The sequence below is a fragment of the Chelmon rostratus genome, chromosome 15, assembly GCF_017976325.1.
Source record: "Chelmon rostratus isolate fCheRos1 chromosome 15, fCheRos1.pri, whole genome shotgun sequence".
Classification (NCBI taxonomy): domain Eukaryota; kingdom Metazoa; phylum Chordata; class Actinopteri; order Chaetodontiformes; family Chaetodontidae; genus Chelmon; species Chelmon rostratus.
Genome location: NC_055672.1, coordinates 13,652,396 through 13,673,946, shown reverse-complemented (window position 1 = coordinate 13,673,946; position 21,551 = coordinate 13,652,396). Strand labels below are relative to the sequence as shown.

The window sequence follows — 21,551 nt, the reverse complement described above, 5'->3', positions numbered from 1 at the left end:
GATGACAGTCCTGAAAAAATGTTTCGATAAAGTGAAATAGAGACCAACCGCATCTTTCCCATGAAGTTTATTGATTGGACAAAATGTCCGGAAGTGACGTATGCTTGTAGAACTACGTCACAAGTTTCTACACAAAGGCGGCAGTAATGAGAATTTTGAAATTTGCTGGCTAGCGAGCTAGCTGCTAGCATACACCTCGGATGTATAATAATAAGTAGTATTTTCCCCCTTAACATGGCGTCGTATCATCATTTATTACAACACGGAAAACCGCGGTCTGAATCTCCTGCTAAGGTGTTTGCTAAGCTAAAATCCAAAGTACAGAGAGAGGGGATGTGCGCGAACGAGAGGATTGGTACGAGCAGGGATCCGCAGTGTAACGTTGGAGAGAAACACGGAGCAGATTTTAAGTCGCACATGAGGAAAACAGAGAACACCTGGATGACCCGTGAGTTCAAGGAGAATCAGAGGCCCGGTTCATGTCGCAATGAAGCGCTGGCCTTGACCCTTTCGCCCATATCAAGTCCTCAGAAAACCTACGGGTACTCAGACATCAATAACAAACCCGTGGAGGAAATGCCCCCTTTGGCTGAAATAGGACATGGATGCACACCAAGAAGGGGAGCCTTCCTGGAGTCGACGGCTGTGCCTCAGCCCCTCTCTCCGGTCAGCAGAAAGCAGATCCACACAGAACCACTTCAGATCGGAGACTTGGATGGTTTCGTTGTGACCAGCAGAACTCCAGTAAAGATACAGCCAGTAGAAAATGACTGTGTGAGGAGTGTGTTTGAGGAGGAGGGTGCCCCTCTTATGTGCTCAGCCTATAAGTTCTCCCCCATGAGGAAGAGGTTGAGGAAGAGAAAATTGGAGCCATGGGGGTTCAGTAACATCAGCAGCAACACAGAGGAGATCAGCAGTGAAGCCTCAAGTCAGCAACAGGGAAGGAAAACTTCCAGTGAGGATGACACCCACAACTACACTTGCATAGATAATCTGGGTCATGTTAGAAGATTCTCCGCTGGCCGTTCAGAGATGAGCCACTTCCCCCACGAAGCCGTATTCCCACCACCGAGGCCCACCGCAAAGAAACGTGAGGTTTTACTGATGCTGATACAGCTTTTTCCCCCCTGTGTTCTCATTTAGGGGAAGAAATTGACTGATGCTTCTTTGCTGTTTTGAACAGGTTGCAATTTTTTTACGGAAAAAGTCCCTCCGATGTCTCCAGCCAAGATGTTTGCTTACATGAAGGAAAGGGAAGGCAAAACAGAGCAGCAAGAAGTTCCTAATGTCAGCAGCAGCATGAGGCATCTCTTTAGTGGGGGTGAGTGTGTTATGAAGTGGAAAGACTTGAATCCTGCAAAGTGAAACCTGTAGTTTAAGCTGTGTGTGTATGTAGGCATAGTTGTTGTTTCTTATTTTTCTGTGCCACCTTTGCATGCTGCACAGCATAGTTTTGTTTGTGTTATCATATACAATCCTTTCCATAGGTAGTTCCCATCCAACCAGAGATGCACCTGCCTCCAACACTCACAATGTGGGTGAGATGCAGGATGGTGCCTTTACAGATGTTCCAGAAAGTGTGGCTTCTGTCAACCGGTCCAGAGCAGATTTAGCTGACAACCAATCAGCTACAGACTCCTCTGAGGATGTTCTGATCCCTGCTGTGCCATCACACCCTGTTTTGCTGGAGGACCCGCTCATACTGAATTCGCCGCGGATCTCCATACCGCAGAAAAACGAGGCTGTGTTCAAACGCAACAAATGGTCCCAAGCCACAGAATTCCCAAGTGTGAGTAGAAATGTGTTTCCGCTCTTCAATGTAATTATATGAAGAAAGGGGTGATAGTAAGGACTGATCAGTTTAAGTGTTGGGGATCAAAAAGGTTTGGATTTGCAGGCCCAAAGTGGGAAATGTTAATCAGCTGTAGTTTGTCTTTTCTTTGATCATTTTGTCTGTTGTTCCTTACTGGGCTTCTGTTTCCCTCTTTGGCAGGAGAGTGTGATTTATCTCAAAAAGTGGTTTCTGAGGAGGAATCATAAGGGCCTGTTTGTTGATGGAATCCACTGGTAAGTATTTCTCAGGACATCATGATTCAACACAATGCAATCAAAGTTTAATTTTATATATCATCATTTTCAGATTGCTCACCCAGCTGTTGTCCGATCGGACAGCCATGTTCATGCTTTGGATTCCAGATTTTTTTGATCTCTGAAGGCTTTTGTGTGGTTTAAAGTGAAAACTTTTGTCTTGTCTTTTGCACCCAGGGAGGACAACATACCATGGAACAGCAACATCATTGTGGACAGGGTGTCGAGTTCTGTGCTGAGGAGCATCTCCGGCAGGGTTTACATCCTGGTCGGCAAGATGAACTTGGGTGTTGACTCTGGTTAGTCAGACTTTGTATGGGTGGATGTTTTCCACTGAGAATATGTTTCACTTTGGCAGGCAGAAGTTAAAAGTACATAGATTGACATTCTTTTTCTTTTATCTCACTTTTTCGCCTGTAGTGTTTCCGAAGTGGCTGTTGAAGAATTTTGTTAATGGTTTTCCTTCAGACTGGAAGGCACTTTATGAGAAGTTTCTGTCAAACTCAACAAAGTAAGAATATTTTATTTCCCTCCAAGGCTACCTGCAATAAAGTTCATGCTCTTACAGATAAAGATTGTTTTGTTGGTGCTCGGGATGTTGAGTAATTTAAGCATGAGATGAAATGACTGAGTGTCTGAAAACCATAATCACAAATCTTTGTTGAATTATTTTGTTCTGTTGTAGCGACACCAGCAGAGAAACAGAGAGGAACAGTGAAAGGAGAGGCATCATGGCAAAGACTAAACCTGAGGCATCCTCCATCAACTGTTCTGTGAAGCAACAACGGCAAAAGCCTTTAAAGACATGTAAGTACAAGAGAAACGCTTTATCCAGTAGGCGAGCAAATAAATGCTCTGTACAAGAACATTTGAGGACATCAGGACCTCATATCCACAACATACAGTGGATAACAGACTAAATATGCTTGTTGCTTCTAAACTAAAATCCCCAAATTTCATCTCATCATGATTTCTGTTGCCACGTTCGCACTTTAAATCTCTGGTTTTGCATAGATTTACTACATTTTACTAAAGGGCCATCTGGTTACCATGTTTGTTTATTCTCTCCCGTTCTCCAGCTGATTCCTGTCCTCCTGCCTCCTCGTCTTGTACAAAAACGTCTCGGAGCGGTCGCGTCATCAAGCCGCCTCTGGAGTACTGGAAAGGAGGGCGAGTCATTCTGGATGCAGACATGAATGTTACCATCCACGAATGTTACAATACCTCCATCTGCAACCCTGTAAGCAAGTTTCAGCTCACATGAGTTATCAAATAATCCAGAATCATTTTTAACCCACAAGGGCCAATTGCTTTGACTGTGTACGAACAAATGATTTTTCTAATCAATGTGACTACGTTTACATCCGACAGGAGATCACTACAACAGTGTCTGCGAGGGTGTCACAGAAACTTGCCCATGCATTCCTGCCCTGCAGCAGAGGTGAGGATAACTGAGGAGCTGTAGTTTTACGATTGTGAGTTAAGTTACGAGTTGCATGCTAACAGGCTGTCCTCTGTGTTTGCAGGCCGTAAGCAATGTGAATCATCCAGCAACGAAGAGGCATCGGTACCACTGAGGAGGGTCAAGGCTCCACTCCGCAAAAGCAACAGAGCCAAGGTTAACCCTGGCAAGAAGGCCTCTTACTCACCTGAACCCCCTGTGGAGACACTTAGCACACCTGAAGAGAGGCCTGGCAGAAGGACGAGGTCCAGGCAAAGGTATTCAGCGGAAGAGAGCAAGCCTGAAAAGTCTTCAACACAGTCAAAAAAACAGCCACAAGACACCACAAGGCGTTCAGCGAGCACCTTGCGGCGCAAACGGACCGTCCCTGTATCGCCAGAATCTGCAACCGTTAATGATGAAACATCACAGGATCAGTCACCAAGTGCTGACCTTCCCATCAGGAGGAAGACGCGAGGGAAGGGAGTGCACAGGAAGGGAGGCGAGAAGTCACAGCCAAGCCACACGTTTCTGCCAAGCAAGTCGTCAGAGTCCTCTGAGGAGAGCGGGACGGAACCGAGGAAGAGAACCAGAGTGAGAAAAAATGGACATGCTGCACAAACACAAACAAAACAGAGCAAATGCACCAATGCATCACGAGCTGCAAAGCCCCAGTCGACACAGTCCAGCAGGAAACACGGGGAAGACAAAAACAACACATTGATTCCACAAGAACAAGATGAATACAAGTGGACCGAGGCAGAGCTCATGAAGCTACAAGAGTAAGTTTTGTCTACCTACAGAATGAAAAAGTAGCACTGCAAAATTAGTGACATTTTTTCTGTATTGTAACCTCATATATGCATGTGTGGTTGTGTTTTCTAGGGCTGTGTCCTTGTATCCTAAACACATGGCAGGCTACTGGGCAAAGGTGGCGAGGCTCGTTGGAACACGCTCTGCAGAGGAGTGCCACAATCAGTACACATCCCAGGGAACCTCAAAGACCCCAGCCAAGAAAGCCAGGAAACCCAAAAAGAAAAAGATCGAAGCACCAAAAGACCCAGGTAGAGAAAGGCCTTTTTTTTTTAGATTGAGATTGTGTTGCCTTGACATTAAATTGATTAAAAGAGAACACTGATTTAGCATTGCACTCTTGAAACATTGTGGGACTGTTTACAAAAAGCATCAAAATGGATGCAGCAGAACCTGGAGCCTACTTTATCCACAATACAACTTGACTGTGGACAGCTGCGTCAGAGATTTGGGTTTGCTAGCCTAATAGTGGCTGATAATAGAGGCCTCTAGCTTCAAGCAGAGAGGACCTCACTTCCTCCTAACTTCACACACACAAGATTTGACTCGGGTGACATCACTTGAGGCAGTTTAGCAGATTTCACCCAGCTCCCTCCAGAGCCACGGAGAGCTCTGTATAACTTATTTCACATGTTCAGGAGTAAAGACCTGTTACCAGACTGTGACGTGCAAAACTTCACTTGTGTCTTATTCTAATGATGCTGAGAAAAAGCACAGATGAATTAATAAATATGTCAATGGAGTGGACAAAATAGTTGGAACACCTTGCAGTTTATTACAGTTCAATTCAGCAACCTAAACTACAGTCTGAAGATGTACTTTGTGGTGAAATTAGCTTTTTTTCTGACAAAGTGGTGTAGTGATATTGCATTGCATTGCATTAAATTGTACACATTTTGCTTTAATGCATTTGCCTCCTGTCAGAGACTTGATTTTACAGCTCCAACTAATGATTATTTCCATCATTGAATGAATCAATTTATTGAGAAAATACTCAATTAACTGCCCAGTCTATAAATTGTCAGAAAATATATTTTAAAAATCACGTTTTTTAACAATCACAATTTACTAAAGCCTAAGCTGATGTCCTCAACTGCCTTGTTGTGTCCAACAAACAGTCCAAAATCTGAAGATGAAAAACTAATGAAAAAAAAAGACAATTACTTCGAAGTTGGAAAAATGTAATTTTTGGTATTTTTACTTGGAAAATGACTTAAAGATTAACCAATGATAAATAGTCGGATCTAGTGAGAAGGTGTCAAATTGTTGTCTGCGTAATCTCATCTTTTTTTTGGTAAACCTTTAATACCTGAAATGATCCAAATCTCTTAGCAGAAGAGTGGAAATGGTTAACTTCAGAGCTCTTATTAGCTGTTCTCTGTGAGTTGTTACAGATCACCCTGTGATTTCTGCCCGAGCGGGGACCTTGAAGCGGAAGCAGCAAGTGCGTCAGTTCCTGGAGAACATGCCCAGAGAAGACGTCGATGACGTTTTCAGCTCTGCGTTCATGCAGAATAAACGGTTTGAGGTTGGTTTCTTTCTGTGCTTTTGTATTTTGCAAGAATAATAGGTGATTGTAACACTATTTCAAGGTGAGTGACGACTGTTCCCCTTGTGCCTCTCTCGATGTGTAGATGCCCTCCATGTGTCCAAGTGATGAGCATGACTTCACGTTGTCAGACCTGGAGCCCATGACCCCCATGTCGACAGGTTTCCCCGAAGTAAAGACTCCACAGTGTCTGCATATCACTCCCGGCATGATGGGCTCTCCCAACAGGTGAATGCCTCCGACTTCTGCGTTCTAGCTTGTGAGAGTTGATTGAAATGCAACAGCTTAACTTGCCTCTCGCTTGATTTCAAAGGAGCAATGACGACAAGTATGTCTTTCAACTCCAGAAGAGGATGAAAAAACGTCAGTTTAACGTCTGCAAACCAGCTGCTCCCTCAAAGGTACTAATGATGAGACTCTAGTCATCTCCAAGTACATGGATTACTCATTCCTTATTTAAAAAATAATGTCCTTCTGTTTCTTTCAGAGATTCACGCCCACGCCATCAGTTAAACGAACAATGAGAAGATGTGCTAACACAGGTAGGTTTTCCTGAGCTGGTTGTGAATTCACACTCGCGTTGTGGAGTAGAGAAACAAAACAAAACAATACTAAGTTCATGTTTTTCTGTTCACTGCATGTAGCTGTGGTTACAGGGTAATTTCACTGTAACACTTTCAGAAATGAGCTGAGCACATTTCAAAGCTGTAATTGAAACCTGAAAGTAGCTTTTGCCACATTTCTTTTGTAACACGAGTCCTGTTGTGTAACACAATCTGTTTCTTTCCCTTTTTCACTAGAAAACGACACCTTTGTTGTTTGGGAGATGTTCCCAGGAAATGATGGAGCGCTGTCTGACAGCGGAGGGGAAGAGGATTTTTACTTCTCAGACAATGACTGATTGGATCTGAAATGTCATGTCATTGAAAATAAAAAAAAAAAGATCTAATTATTCACAAATTAAAATCAGTGGAGCTGAGGAGAGATGTGACTCTTTGCTTAATTCATCAAATGTAAACAATAAAACAGCTGAAAATTTGCTCCCCGGCCTTTTATGCCAGCTTTTAAACAAACCCTGCGATAGAATGTATAAAAATGCAAAGACATTTTTTGTTTTGAGACAACGTGGCCTTTTCTAATTAATGAATTCTTAAAAATTGTTTTACAAATATAAACATCTGATGCTGTCATAAAAAGATTCGTGCTTCTGTTTTCCAGTATGTACCTGTAAATATAGTTTTTGTTTCAAGTCTTAGCTCCAAGAGTCAGTTGTAACTATTCTTTTAATAAACATTCTTTAATTCTTAGTTATGGTTTATTTGTGTACATGACATGTTTAGAGAGTAAAGAGATCTATGGAAATAGTTGATCTGAAGGATGTATGGAGGTTAAAGGATGTAAAAAAGAAAATCCAAGAAGAGCCAGGAAAATAAACATAATTTTGTCTAAGTGCTCTTTTTGTTTTTTGTCACACTTTTATGGAAATTAGGAATGACCACTTGAGATGTACCATCTCATTTTTAAGGGGGTCCTCAAAGATCAAATAAGAAGATAGGAAATCAGGAGATCGTACTCAAGCAAATACTGGCTATGATCATTCAGAGATTATAAGGGTTAATGTCAGTGGTAGCATTAACTCAGTTCTAAAAACAGAATTATAGAGGTGTTATTATGGACATGTACAACTGATCCTGCAATAACAAAACAGCATTTTTGAGCAGGTGGAAAGATGATGAGGACTGAATATGTACAAGTAGAATATTACAATCAGATGGAGTTTTAAACATAAGAGCTTTCTTGTTGATTTAGAGACGGCAGGAACAGAAAAAAGAACCCTATAGAGGCACTCAAATGATAATAAGGGGGCCTTTATTTTGTGTTATTTTTTATTTCACAATTTTTTCTTATATTGGTATTTTGTATTTTGTATCAGATTTTTGCCTCTCGAAAGTTGTGCCTTACTTGAAGGTTGATCTGTACTTGAAAGTTGTTCATCACTTGTAAATTGCACATTACTTGAAAGTAGTTCCTGTTCTTATTTTGCATGCCCTTGTGTGTCCATCTTTTTGAGCTGCTGGAACTGCAAATTTCTCCTTGGAGATAAATAAAGCATCCATCCATCCATCCATCCATCCATCCATCCATCCATCCATCCATCCATCCATCCATCCATCCATCCATCCATCCATCCATCCATCCATCCATCCATCCATCCATCCATCCATCCATCCATCCATCCATCCTGGGGACCCAACTCTCAGATACTCCCTGGATTTCATTTGCCTCAACCTTCCTAATCTTAACTTTTGCTATGTTTTCCAAAACTCCCTCTGGCTGTTGTGGTGGACCCCAAGAAGACTTGTGATCACGTTGTGTGTACCACAACACAAAGAGTACTAATGCCCTCTCAGACATGATTCTTTCTCTCTGTCCTTGCGTCTTGTGCCTGAAAGCATCCCTGGAGACGCCTTTGTCCCCTGTCCTTCCTTATGAGGTCATTATTATAACATCTGAGTTGAAGAGGTTGATGGACCTTCTTTACACTGGGACCATGCCTACATCTTAATCCCTGGTGTTTGGGGGCTCCTGCAGGATATCTTCTCGTCCGCCGTGATTATCTGTTCCGAGTCATGTGTCAGCACAAGTGGATTTGGCCTGCAGAATGACGACACCAAACAGCACCACATACAGTAGTGTGAGTCATGGATCTGACTCATCTCACCCACATCCTCCGGATAAAGCCAAAAACAGGAGAGACGAAGGCTCCTGCTGACACGATCAAAGTCAGAGTCAAAGTCAACTTTGTTGTCAGTTTCGCTACATGTACAAGACAAACTGGTCGAAATACCGTTTCTCATAGTCCTACAAACATCTATGCTAAATGTAGCATAAAAATGTCGCTTACTAACATTATCCGTGGCTGAATGTTGTTCCAAAATAAATGAACTTAGTGCACGAGCACTGGGGAAAAGTTTGAATAACACAATCACGTGAGACCGTGTCACGTGACTGCCGCGTCTATAACAGCCTAGTCACCGGACACAACAGCAGCATCCGAGGACACGATGAACACACTGTGAGTGCTCTGACTAAGTTCATAGTTGTGTGTTTTTTATTGAGACAACCGGGAAGGACAAATATCAGATAACTTTAGCTCGATTTGAACCTGAGCTGTAATGCCGCGTGTCTTGTATCTTGGTTTATTTTGTTTGTTTGTCATGACCTAGATAGCTGCCAGCTAACACAGCAGGTTCGAGAGTTCACGCAACGTTAAGGCAACTGTAAATAACAATATGTCTTTTTATTATAAGAGTTAGCAAAGCGTTATATACGTGTATTTATCTGCGTGTTAGGAAAAAACGCTCGATTTCACCTGCTAAGCTAAGTCACATTGAGGATTTGGGCTGGAGACGTGTTTCCAACATTTTCCAGCTGTATTAATATTTGTATGAACCTCTGTATGTGTAAATGTTATTCTGAGTTTTGTCTCTCCTTCCCCCAGACTGACCTTCTTCGTGCCCTTGTTACTCAGCTCGGTGGTCTGGAGTGGATATCTGGAGTATAACCAAGATGTCCTGTGAGCAAATCCACTTTAAGAACCATGCTCTTATCTGTGTGTCATTTAATAAATCATGGATGGATTTGTCCATCTGCAAACCTTTTTTATTTATTTCCAAAGTCAAGCCTTGTTGGCTGTTTTTTTCCCCGTAAGCAGAGACCAGACTTGCAGTGAAGGCAGATATAAAAGGGGAAAATCCCTCAGATATTCTTGGAGTGTGCTTAATTTGTCTGGAAACTGTCCAGTGCATCATCATTGCACCTGGTGTGTGAGTTATTGAAGGAACTAATATTTTGGGGATTTTATCACACTGAGCAGTTTAGTTTCCAGGACCTGTGATGTCTGCCATTCATGAAAACCATGTAAAGGGCTCATGAAAGACAAAAAAAAATGCAAAAATTTCTGTGTTTGTTTGTTTGTTTTTTTTAGTAAAAGATTATGAAGACATTTTCCTCTTTCTCTAGGATACCGGAGGACTGGACTAATGTGGGCCGGGTTGACCCGACAGAGGAGCTGGAGCTGACCTTTGCCCTGAAGCAGCAGAACACTGACCTGCTGGAGGAAACACTAAGACTGGTGTCGGACCCTGACTCAGCACAATATGGTAGGACAGTCTGATAATCAGCTTGTCCTGAAGTAGTCCTAAAAATCCAATCTTTAAAAAAATCTGCACTCACTTTTTTAGCTAAAATTCTCAGAGGGGTTCGTGTGCTCACTCTTTTCTAATTCTGTCTTTCATAATGTGCAGCAGGTGACAGGAATATGAACTGAACTGCCCTGATGAAGGGTTAAAACAGCCTTACCTGATCTCTCACATTTGATCTCCTTCTGTGGCACAGACAGAGTGACAGAGGTGTGTTTTGTCCTCCACAGGCAAACACCTCACCCTGGAGGAAGTGTCCTCCCTCGTGCGTCCGTCTGAACTGACCCAGAAGGTGGTGCGTCACTGGCTGCAGAGTCATGGGATTACAAACTGCCTGACTGTTCAAACTCAGGACTTTTTACAGTGCACCATGACTGCAGAGTAAGCATATCTTTTCTTAGCAATGTTTGTTCTGCTTACTCGACAGTAATTTGTACTTGCTCTTGATACAGTTGAGGAAACCACACTTTTATCTCATGAGATGGTTCCTCTTTCTGTGAATATTGGTTAAATAAAACCAACTTTGAACTGCAGGCTTTTAAAGTTCAAAAGGTTATTGGATCTTCAAAAAACAAACACCTCAGCCTAAACCCCAGTGCCAGGTAACAGTTTTACTTCCTGGTAGAACTGGAGTAAATTTAACTTACTTGGAGTTATATCAGTTTTGCATATTAGCCAAATGAATTTATACTTATACCTTGAATTGCATATGTTTGTGTGTTTGTTTTGTGTCTTAAGGGTTGCAGAGACGCTGCTTCCAGGCAGCAAGTTCCACCGTTACATCAGAGACGGTTATTCTCTGGTCAGGTCTTCAGCTCCGTACTCTGTTCATGATGATGTTCACCAGCACCTGGACTTTGGTGAGAAGACTTCCTGTAGCTGTAAAATGTTCAGCTGCTATCTGATTGCTGTATAAGTAGGTATTTAGGATCTGTGCTAACAATACTGGATGGATTTGTGTGTGTGTTTCCACAGTTGGCGGGCTTCACCGCCTCCCTCCCCAAGGGCAGCAGGACCTCAGCAAAGCTTCCTACAGCAGGAGGCAAAAGCAGTCTAAGGTGGGGTTGCACCTGGGGGTGACTCCCGCCGTCTTGAGGGAGCGGTACAACCTGACAGCAGCTGATGTGGGAACGGCTCAGGACAACAGCCAGGCTGTAGCTCAGGTGAGACCATCTCATAGTTCATAATAAAAAGTGTAGCTGTTAGACATGTGTACATCAGCTCAGACACTATTATCCCACCATCACTTGGTGTCCATTTACACTTTGTTATCTGTTTTCTTTTTTAGTTCTTGGAGCAGTACTACAGCGCTGCAGACCTGGCTGAGTTCATGATCTTGTTTGGCCGGAGCTTCAAGCATCACTCTCGGGTGGACCGGGTGGTGGGCACTCAGGGAAGAGGAAAGGCTGGTCTGGAGGCCAGTCTGGATGTCGAGTACATCATGAGCACGGGGGCAAACATCTCCACATGGGTCTTCACCAATCCAGGTCTGTATGAGAGTGAGCTTTCAATCATGTGAGTTAGCATGAAGCTAACAGTAATATTGGAGTGATTAAAAATACATTGATATAATCAGGCATTGTAAAAAAAAAAAAAAAAAAAAAAAAAAAAAAAAATTAAAGGTTAATGAAAAGTAAAATAAGTAGATTAAAAATAGCTTTTTTTTGGCTCGTCACAGTCAGACCACTGACATTTAAGTCCCGTCAAAACTCCCACTCTCATTTCCTCTTTGTCCTTCAGGCCGTCACGAGTCCCAGGAGCCTTTCCTCCAGTGGATGGTTTTGCTCAGCAACATGTCAGACCTGCCCTGGGTTCACACCGTCAGCTATGGAGACGATGAAGACAGCCTGTCTACTGCATACATGTTGCGCATCAACACGGAGTTTATGAAGGCTGGCGTCAGGGGAATCTCTCTGCTCTTTGCCTCTGGTCAGTGAGGAGGAAATATGCAGAACCCATTCACATGCCTTGTAGCACACAGATTGTCAATGAGATAACAAAGCCTTTGTCTACAGGACAGCTTCAACCTGTTATCTTTGACGTAACAGACACATATTTGGGTGACATTCTGTCACTAGATGCAATGACTGTGATCTTTTGTTTGATCCTTCTGTCTTTTTTTATCCTTCTGGTCTGGTCAGTAAAAAAAAGCCAACACGTTCCTGTTTTCAGTGGTATCAGACACAAAAGGAAATACTTGATGAAAGGGGAACAGCAGCTGTAATTGTTTTAACGGCCTGACAGAGAGCTGATGTAACACAAACAAGACAGGTTTTGTCTCTTTGGCAACATGTCAATTTACTGTGACTTTGCTCCATTCCTATTACAGGTCGTTGTCTCATTTGAAACATACACCACCATTGTTTTACAAATAACCCACAATCTGGAAAAGCGTGTTCACATGTTACCGGCATTTAGCCTTTTCTATAACCTACAACAATATTCAAAAAGGCTGCCAGTTTACCTGCTACGCCATCTTTAGTGTCTCTTATCATGGTTAATGAAGACATCATTCTTTATCTCAGTGGTCTTGTTTCATGTTCAGGTGACAGTGGTGCCGGCTGCAGACATTTGGGTAAAAAACAAAACTCCTTCAGGCCAAGTTTTCCTGCTTCAAGGTAAAACATTTGTACATTTCTGAAAGTAAACCAAATTGTTCTAAAAACAACCTGAAAAGGTTTAGGAAAAGCACCAAACATGGAATGCTCTATGTCCTGCGTCTTGTTCCCAGCCCATATGTGACCACGGTTGGAGGAACCTCATTCAAGAACCCATTTGAGGTCTCTTATGAAGTCACAGATTACATCAGTGGAGGAGGCTTCAGCAATGTTTTCGCGATGCCTGACTACCAGGTAATAATAAGGAGTCATCAGCTCTTTTAATGCTCAATTATTGCACACAGTGTCACTGATGCTGTGTCTTTGTGTTCCATAGGCCAGTGCAGTAGATGCATATCTGAAGACTGTGGCAGCAAAACTCCCTCCCGGGTCATATTTCAACACCAGCGGCAGGGCCTATCCAGACATGGCCGCCCTGTCTGATAACTACTGGGTGGTCATCAACAAAGTACCCATGCCCTGGGTGTCCGGCACCTCGGTAAAATATATCACACTCAGTGGCGGCTGGTGGTGAAATTTGGTGGGTGGGCTATCAAATGCCGAATAAATAGTTAACATAGCTGCAAAAGAAACATCACCTATGATGCACACGGTTACATCAATTACAGGTACACTATACTTTTTATTGCCCTACATCAACACTCTGTCTCTCCCTCTCTCTCTCTCACACACACTCTCATTCTCTCTACGCAAAAATGTAAAAAATAAGCCCATTTACAGATATTCTATGTTTTTCTTTTGACTGATTGGTGCTGTTGCTACCTTTGGTTTCACCTAAACTCAAAACAATCTGTTGTAAGTTATTTAAAAAATAAATTTCTCATCTTTTGTGTGCTAGCTTGGGAGGGCTTAGCCCTCTTAGCCCATTTATACCAGCCATCCATGATCACACTTGATAATAATTTTTGGTGAAAGGAGAACTGACAGTGTGACAGAACAGATGGATACTGCCATACAAGCTGTACAAACAAGATACGATGAACAAGAGACATAAAGTCAACAACACAAGTTCAACAAACTATGTCGTAATGTACAAAGAAATGATACTGATTTGCCTGGTTTATAGTTTTCAGGCAGGTTGTTCCAGGGTCTAGAGGCCATGTTGCCACATTTTGTTTGTAACGTTTTCTGTAAGTAGGGATTATTTAGGATCTATGGCAATGATTTGTTTTAGGGTAAAATAATCAAACTAAAAAGGCAATAAATTACAGATATTGCAACCTTTGTTTGTTTGCCAGCCAGCCTGAAAACTTAAGCCCCCTTTTCTCAACGTCAGCGCAGTGCAAGGTTACAGGATATATTCTACTTAACTGGACTGTTTCTGAGAGACGATATAGTGTGTAGTAGTTACCTTGAGTATGAATTGCTCTCTTTATTGTGGGTCATCTCATCCATCGATCTCCGTTCCAGGCATCAACCCCTGTGGTGGGAGGCATGCTGTCTCTCATCAACGACCAGCGGCTGCTTAAGGGCCTTCCCGCCCTGGGCTTCCTCAACCCTCGCCTCTACAAGCTCAAAGGACGGGCCCTATTTGATGTAGGTCAAGTTACTACTAGCTTGTTTTTAGACTTGAAAAATGTAGTTATCTCATATTGCTACTAACATTTTTGAGTCGTGTTCATGCTTTGCTGAGATTTCTTTTAATTTACTTACACTCAGTGGCCACTTTATTTGGTACACCTGTACAGTCTGCTACAATTCAGTACTTTTCTACCATAGATTCACCATGAATGTATAATAGTCTGTTCTTGTAGTTGTATTGTTGGAAATATGTAAATTCGTTGTCATGTTTCTTACTGAGGCCGTAGTTAAAGAGACTGTTGGACTGGACTTAAGAGGTGCTTCTAATTTTTGTCCATATTTATGAACACATTTATGATGCAGTATGCCACCGTCTTTCACCATGACCTCATCGCCAAAAGATATAACTGTATTAGCACCTCTGTGATGGTGTCAAAAGACTGAACATTATAGGCTTCATAAATGTGGATTTAATATAACATTTAGAAAGGTATTATGTTAAACGGCAGTAGAAAGAAACCCCCAACACGTTTTGTAGTCATGGTCTTGTTCCTAAACATAATGCATCCTTGTCTCTAGGTTACCGAAGGCTGTCATCTGAGCTGTCTGGATGCACAGGTTCTGGGTCAAGGTTTCTGTGCTGCGCCATCTTGGGACCCCGTTACAGGCTGGGGGACACCGAACTACCCTGCACTGCTGGCTGCCCTGCTAGCTGAATGACAAGCCACACTCCCATCCAAACTCGACCAGGTGCCTGATATCTAAGGCTGGACAGTGAGTTAAGAGGGAAACAAATGCCTACGCTTTAGATGTATGCCTTTTTATTCAGATTGTTTGTTTGAGGTTGAAACACTGCATTTATTCCAGTCTTCAGGAATGCTTTATCTTGTCATCATCACTTCTATCCAGTTAAGGATATGCTCGACTCTTTTATTAGTATAACTTTGTTTTCTCCAGAAGGATCTGTTTCCTTGCTTCCTTTAATGTTACACTGCAGTTGCCTGTTTTTGCTGTTCACTGCATTTTTAACTGACCCAGATTTCTTGGTGAAGCTGCCTCGACATACACTAAATGGGAAGTGTGGGTAAACTGGTTGCTCTGCATTAAGGACATAAACATAGAACACAAACACCAATTACCTCTTAGTTGTGCACATAAGCCTACTGGAATATTTTTAAAAATATTAATAGTGTCTAATATGTTAGATGTCAATCAAAAATCTGTATGACAGATGCAAGTGACAGTTTAGCATGTAATTGGATACAGCTTTATTTTGTAGTAAGATCTGTTTCGCCATACTAATCTTCAGGGACGAGCTAGGTACAATTAATAATTTCATTAAATACCAAATATTTGCATGCATTTCGAAAAATGTTGCTCATGCATTTGCAGTAAAATGGGAACATACAGTATGTGGCTTACAACTAATAGAATCCTTTAAAAACTTGATTTTACTTTTGTACGGCTTGTTGCCGTTTTCTCTGCGGCTATGAAGTAATCCAAATGCACTGTAGTATGTGGGTTAAAAGTGATTAAGCAATTCTGCCCACCAGCATTGTTGCACTTGTTTTTATCCTTTAGCCATGTAAATTGTTGTGTCAGATGTCTTTTAATGTGAGAGACTGCCTGTGCTGTTTTGGAATTGAATAAAACTGAATTTTTTTTTTTTTACAAAATACTGCCAGACATTTCCTAGTTTCTGTTCCTCAATTGTTGGACTTATTATATTTCATGTGACCGTAAGCTTAACATCTTTGGGCTGCTGCAAACAAACATTTTGAAGACATCACTTTTTTTAATCTTCTTTTCTGATGTTTTATAGAGCAAACAATTTATCAAGGATATAATTTCGAGATTAATCAAAAAATGAAAATTAGTTTGCTGTTACTCCAGAAGATTAGCTTGTAACAGCTAATAACAGATAAGATTACAGCTGGCAAAGTGAATCTATTAAAAAAGACGAAAACTTACATTTGAGGGCAAATTCTGAAACCCTCTCTGGTCTGTGTTTTCTCTGGTGTCTCATCTCAGACAATTGATTTAAGTGGTCAAATCCCTGTCACAGAATTTACTAGCTGTAAGATCTCACAAGCTGCTTAATTTCAGTTTTAAGACATGATAAACTTGTCAATTGTTCATATGCAGTACACTGACAAATAAAAGGCAGAATTTGTCTCACTTCCTTCTTCTATTTTCCATTTAACCACAAGGAAATAAAGACTTCAATATGTTTATCAAACTATTAAAGCTGTTGAGTCAACCTCAAATACTGCTGACCCATTCTGTCGAAATTTAATTGCAAATGTGATGCCTATTGCCGAGCTTCAAGAGAACATGTACCGTTAAAATGCTGTATAAGTTGTCCTAGTGAAACTTTTTAAGTTACGTTAGCGTCACAGATTCACTGACTCGGATCGACTCAATTTGTTTAAAGTGTTACATCCTTATTCTGTATAAATACTGAGCATTTCTCAATACAAAAATGTCCCCATGTCCCAGTAAAACCACCACATATCACTCTGCTAAGCCCAGAAGTTCAAACGGCAGCAGCAGGAGTCTGTTGCCCTGAGAAACTTCATGCCTCTAAGTACGTGCTCTCCACTGCATGAGTCTCGCTAAGACCCCGCTCCCTCTCACCATGACTTGTCTTCTCAAAGACACTTTGTAGCCCCAGGGCAGGGCAGAGGCAGCATCAATGCCGTCTACCAGACACCACTGCCTGCCCCATCAGCCCCCCCAAAAGTTACCCCCCACTATTACTAACTTTGTCATCATGCCTTTTTGTCGTCAATAGGCGTGCCATGGCATTAAACACAACGAGCTCAAAGCTCTGTGAGAAGCCAAGACATGTTCACGTGTTTTGTACTAAATCTCTCACAAGCTGTAGGATTTTCCATCATTGGACAAGGCTTTCTCTTTCGCCTTCTCCAGCGCTGGCACAATGCTAAAATGAAGTGTGGAGACACGATTTTTAACTATCTGAGGGGACATGCACTCGCAGCTGCGTTGGTAGAACAGCCAATAGGAACGGCCTCTCTCAGAAATGACCAGTGATCGGTCAGAGTTGCTTGTCACAGGCCGAAAACAGCCAGGAGGAAGTGCAGAAATCTAGTATTCTCTCAGACCACTTGAATTACAATGTACTGAAATATTATTCTGGAATATTTTCCCAATTATGCCTCAAATAAACAGCTTTAATTATGAGAGGACAAATGACAACTTTTGTATTGGTAGTGCAAGGGGGAAAACATTTTAATCAGTGAACACTATTGAAAATCACATTGCTATTATGTACATTGTTCTGATATTGCCTTGTACAAAATGAAAATATGCAAAGACCCCCCCAATCCCCCCTCGAAACACACTCACATGAAGGGCAAATGGGGAGGCAAAACAAACTGTGAAACCTCTTCCATGAAGAGCTACAGGGACAATCTGACTACGTACCTTACCACAGAGCTTATGACAAACAGTGTACAATATGCACACTTGGGGGGGTGGGAGTGGAGAGTACAAAATTGAAAAGGTGTCATTGCTGAGAATCAATGCAAATTTGTCTATTGCAAAAACTTTGTAACCGGTTGTGTTAAGGTATAAATAAGTTTTTAGGTGCAGATCCATGAATTAACATCTTCACAAGAAGAAACTGTAAATTGTTCCATCCAGGTAGCGCCAAAGTAGGGTAGGATGCCTGAGGGGGTCAGGGTTCTCACAAGTTCCTGGGTCAGACCTCCATACGAATATCAAAAAGTTTGAGGAAAAAGTCACTTCTCTGATTAAACCTTTTATCTAGCGATGATACAAAGGGGACTTCTTTTCTCACAACAAAGCAGGCCACGGGACATTAGTTTGTCAAGGAGCGGAGATGCGGGTCAAGTCCTCCAGTGTATGGTCACACCGTTGTCATTGGCTGGGTTCAGGGCTGATTCACTGGTTGTTTTTGGCTTTGGCGTGTGTGAGGATGTGAGACTTCAGGTTAGTTGACTGGGCAAATTTTTTGTTGCAGCCATCAAAGGGACACACATATGGGCGGTCTCCAGTGTGAATACGCACATGTGTGCGTAAGTTAAAGTCCAGAGAGAATCGTTTGCCACAGCCCTCAAAAGTGCACTGGAGATGAGAGAGACTGAGTTAAAGCCACTGCATGTCTCAGCTTGGCTCACAGATAAATGGATACAGCATCGTTTTTCTTTTCCTTCCAGTATTAGTGAAGTTGAAGAACTATGCAGCTTTCTCCAGAACAAGGAAAATGAAGTGTGACATGCAGACAGTGAAGGAACTCACCTGGAAAGGTTTCTCTCCTGTGTGTACGAGTTGATGCCTCTTCAGTTTTGAACTCTCAACGAAGGCTTTGCCACACTCTGCACAGACGTGCACACGAGGTCCGTGGGTATGCAAGTGCTTCCTCATCGCTGAGTTGTCCCTGAACATCTTGGTACATCCCTGAATGAGGGAGAAACAAGATGGTGCAAATCACTCTGGACATATTCACTTGACAGCGTAGCTCTAAGCAACTAAATTGTCAGCTCACAAAGATTAAATGTTCCTTATAGCATTGTATTGAATACCTGCTGCATATTCTCAGAAAAGTGATGCCAATCAAAGACATACAGTACAACCAAGTAAGCATCTGTTCATGTATTTAACCCTTATCTTTTGCACAGTAATAAATAAACTGGTGGAATAAACAGAACATAGCACTCACTTTGTGTGGACAAGCTATCGTCCTGGGTGCATCATCTTCTTTTACTTTTCTTGGCTTCATTCTGCAACATAAAGAAAAGTGGTTACATCATCATAGACTATTTACACAGAACTATTAGCATTATTGAAACAGACAAACACTAAGCTGTTTACTTAACCACACATTCATTTGATCCCATATTGCATTCAATTCTGCAGAAAAACAGTGTGCTGGTTTAACGATATGAACTGCATTATTTCTTTCCTTTTTGCACTACATTTATGTAATGTTCCTTTAACAAGTTTTTACTGACGCAAACTAGTTTCTCTATTAAGAGCATTTTATTTATTGCAGCCCACTGAAATCAGCTTCCCATCATAGACATAAACACCAACCACTTACCGTGCAAACTCTGCCAGCTGTTTGGGGTCTGACAGGTCAATGCCTGGGATGCCTCCAGGAGGAAGCTTCTTCCCTGTCATGTATTCTGAATAATCTGGAGGAGAGTTTTCACCCGTGATTTGCTCCTCGTGGTCTATGTCCTTCTTGTCATCTGAATGAGAGAGACAGTTGTGTTGATAAGTAAAACAGTGTGTGTGTGAAACAAATTGATTAAAGCCGCTCACAGCTAAACCTTTATCACATCACCTCCACCCCTACCAGTAACTCCTGACAAATTCTCAACGGTTACTTATTTACTACTAATTAAAATTGTGACAGAAAATACAGGTTTGTCCCTACAGTCAGTCTTCAAAACATTTACCTTGTAGACATAGCCACCAAATGCCTGTCATGATCTTTATTTTAACACTAACAGTTGCAAAACAGGGGATTCTAAAAATTTTTTCCATGTCTTATTATGGAGTGACAAAACGGTGTTTAATATTTTGTCATGCAATTTAAATAAAAATCTCCCTTTCACGTTAAAACGACACAGGAATATTCACATTGCCATGTTTACAAACATTTTTAAACAGGCTACAGACAAATGTAATTTCGACATATCCAATTTGACAATGTGAAGAAAATGTGTTTTTCGTTTTTTTGGTCACCCTTTAAACCACACTATTTTCTATACTACAAGAATAAAAAAAATATTTGGGATATCAGTCGTCTATGGAGGAACTAGTTTTGGACAGAGGACCTAGTTCACTTGATCTGTACGAACATCGAAGGTGTATTTAAAGCCTCGGCAGTGTAAAGTATGAGGGGTTCCTGAAGGCATCACCACCGTTACAGTTGAACTGAACTGCGCCACAGCGGCCTAGCGGAGCCAGCTGCACTCGCTCCCACTCTCGCCGCCATCTTCGTCGGCCAAATAAACGCCATTTTTTCGGGCCGCCATACTTTCTAGACCGGGGAAATATGGCGGCGCCCATCGACACATAAAACATGGCTTCCCATAAAAACAAAAACATTTCAAATGAAGTTTAAGTGGCTCAGAGTTGGGAAATAACTCCCACTTTAGCGGAGGACAAGGCCCCAGCTGGGCCCAGTCACACGGCACACACGCTGAGAACAAAGCGAGGAACCAGCTTGCTGGAATTCACACAGGACGCTGAACTTACCCGATGCCCACATAGTAACTGAAAACTCCCCCTCCAAAGTCTTTATCTGGACCTGCTTCTGCTCCCATTTTCGGCCCATTTCTCCTCCGCTCATATAGCTCTTTTTGCCCGCTTTCTTTCCGCTTCCAGCCTTCTTCATCCGGCCTGTCGAGGAGCTTTTCCCGGCAACAGTAACGAGAGTCTGTTCGATAAAGTCCTCCTCCACGGCGGGCACTGGGATGAGGATTTGGTCCTCAAAACCGTCATCCGTGTGCAGTTCGGAGTCATCCTCACCCACCACTTCTTCTCTTGTTTGCACCAGAATCACCTCTTGGTGCGGGTGAATCGAGTTTGGATCATCCGTGTCAAGAGGCTGTAAGGCGATCATAGGCTGGTGTTCACCGTCGTCTCCAACAACTGTTGTCTCGATTGTCTCTACTTCGATTTCGTGCAGTTCGACTATTTCGGCTGGCATTTCTGACCCGTCCGTCTCTATGTACAGGGTGTCCCCCGATGCCATGATGAATGTTGTATTTCCTCACACTTGTATGGTATTTTCACACTCTCGCTTTCCCTGCTGCCTTCACCCAGCGATCCTCCTCCCTCTCCGACAACAACTCTACACTCGTGTACTCTCGTCGCCACAATGATCCAGTTTTGAAGTCTCGCGTGATTTGGATTTAAAAGTCCAGTTTAAATGTGGAAATCTGACCATACCTGTAGCGACTTATTTCTTAATTAAACCGTAAATTATGGCAACAAATGCACTGAAATAAACGTAAATATCTATGTTATCAATTATTTATAGGAAAAATATTCTGTAATTTTTTTATCACAATATGTATTAGTTTAATGCCTCAACAACTCAAGGTATTGTAAATAAAGATGAGTATTGACCAACATTTCAGCTTCTATATTTGTACCATTTATTATGTCATTGCAAATCAAAGTTACACATAGACACATGGTGTGGCTACACATGATTATTTTCATTGCTGAATAATGTGCCAATTGTTTGTTTAATTATTTGATGAAGTGCTTGCTCTATAAAATGTCACACAATAGTGCAAATTTAAAAATTATAATTT

At 41.9% G+C, this 21,551-nt stretch overlaps 3 protein-coding genes across 4 annotated transcripts; 2 read left to right on the top strand and 1 right to left on the bottom strand.

The window, feature by feature from the left end:
- Window positions 1-153: 153 nt before the first annotated feature.
- On the top strand, window positions 154-7,305 carry mis18bp1 (MIS18 binding protein 1). 2 transcript variants are annotated; one of them, XM_041954141.1, is made up of 16 exons: window positions 154-1,090; window positions 1,184-1,321; window positions 1,488-1,789; window positions 1,994-2,067; window positions 2,266-2,387; window positions 2,509-2,599; window positions 2,774-2,895; window positions 3,168-3,328; window positions 3,460-3,529; window positions 3,615-4,311; window positions 4,415-4,593; window positions 5,737-5,870; window positions 5,977-6,119; window positions 6,205-6,292; window positions 6,379-6,433; window positions 6,692-7,305. In XM_041954141.1, exons 1-16 carry the CDS (start codon window positions 235-237, stop codon window positions 6,790-6,792), a joined length of 3,333 nt encoding a protein of 1,110 aa, XP_041810075.1. In that variant the 5' UTR covers window positions 154-234; the 3' UTR covers window positions 6,793-7,305. The 2 variants fall into 2 exon arrangements, with proteins under 2 accessions (XP_041810075.1, XP_041810074.1); XM_041954140.1 differs by having other exon boundaries at window positions 5,728-5,870.
- A 1,618-nt stretch (window positions 7,306-8,923) lies between these two features.
- Window positions 8,924-15,911, top strand: tpp1 (tripeptidyl peptidase I). Its single transcript, XM_041953878.1, has 13 exons — window positions 8,924-8,967; window positions 9,394-9,468; window positions 9,915-10,054; window positions 10,324-10,474; window positions 10,832-10,953; window positions 11,069-11,256; window positions 11,382-11,580; window positions 11,834-12,022; window positions 12,639-12,711; window positions 12,825-12,945; window positions 13,028-13,189; window positions 14,122-14,247; window positions 14,812-15,911. The coding sequence occupies exons 1-13, from the start codon at window positions 8,957-8,959 to the stop codon at window positions 14,950-14,952; spliced, it is 1,698 nt and encodes a 565-aa protein (XP_041809812.1). The 5' UTR covers window positions 8,924-8,956; the 3' UTR covers window positions 14,953-15,911.
- A 1,527-nt stretch (window positions 15,912-17,438) lies between these two features.
- On the bottom strand, window positions 17,439-21,067 carry yy1a (YY1 transcription factor a). The gene is made up of 5 exons (XM_041953911.1): window positions 20,485-21,067; window positions 19,319-19,469; window positions 18,938-18,998; window positions 18,517-18,675; window positions 17,439-18,342 (listed from the first exon to the last, which is right to left on the bottom strand). Exons 1-5 carry the CDS (start codon window positions 20,981-20,983, stop codon window positions 18,160-18,162), a joined length of 1,053 nt encoding a protein of 350 aa, XP_041809845.1. The 5' UTR covers window positions 20,984-21,067; the 3' UTR covers window positions 17,439-18,159.
- Between the last annotated feature and the right edge of the window lie 484 nt (window positions 21,068-21,551).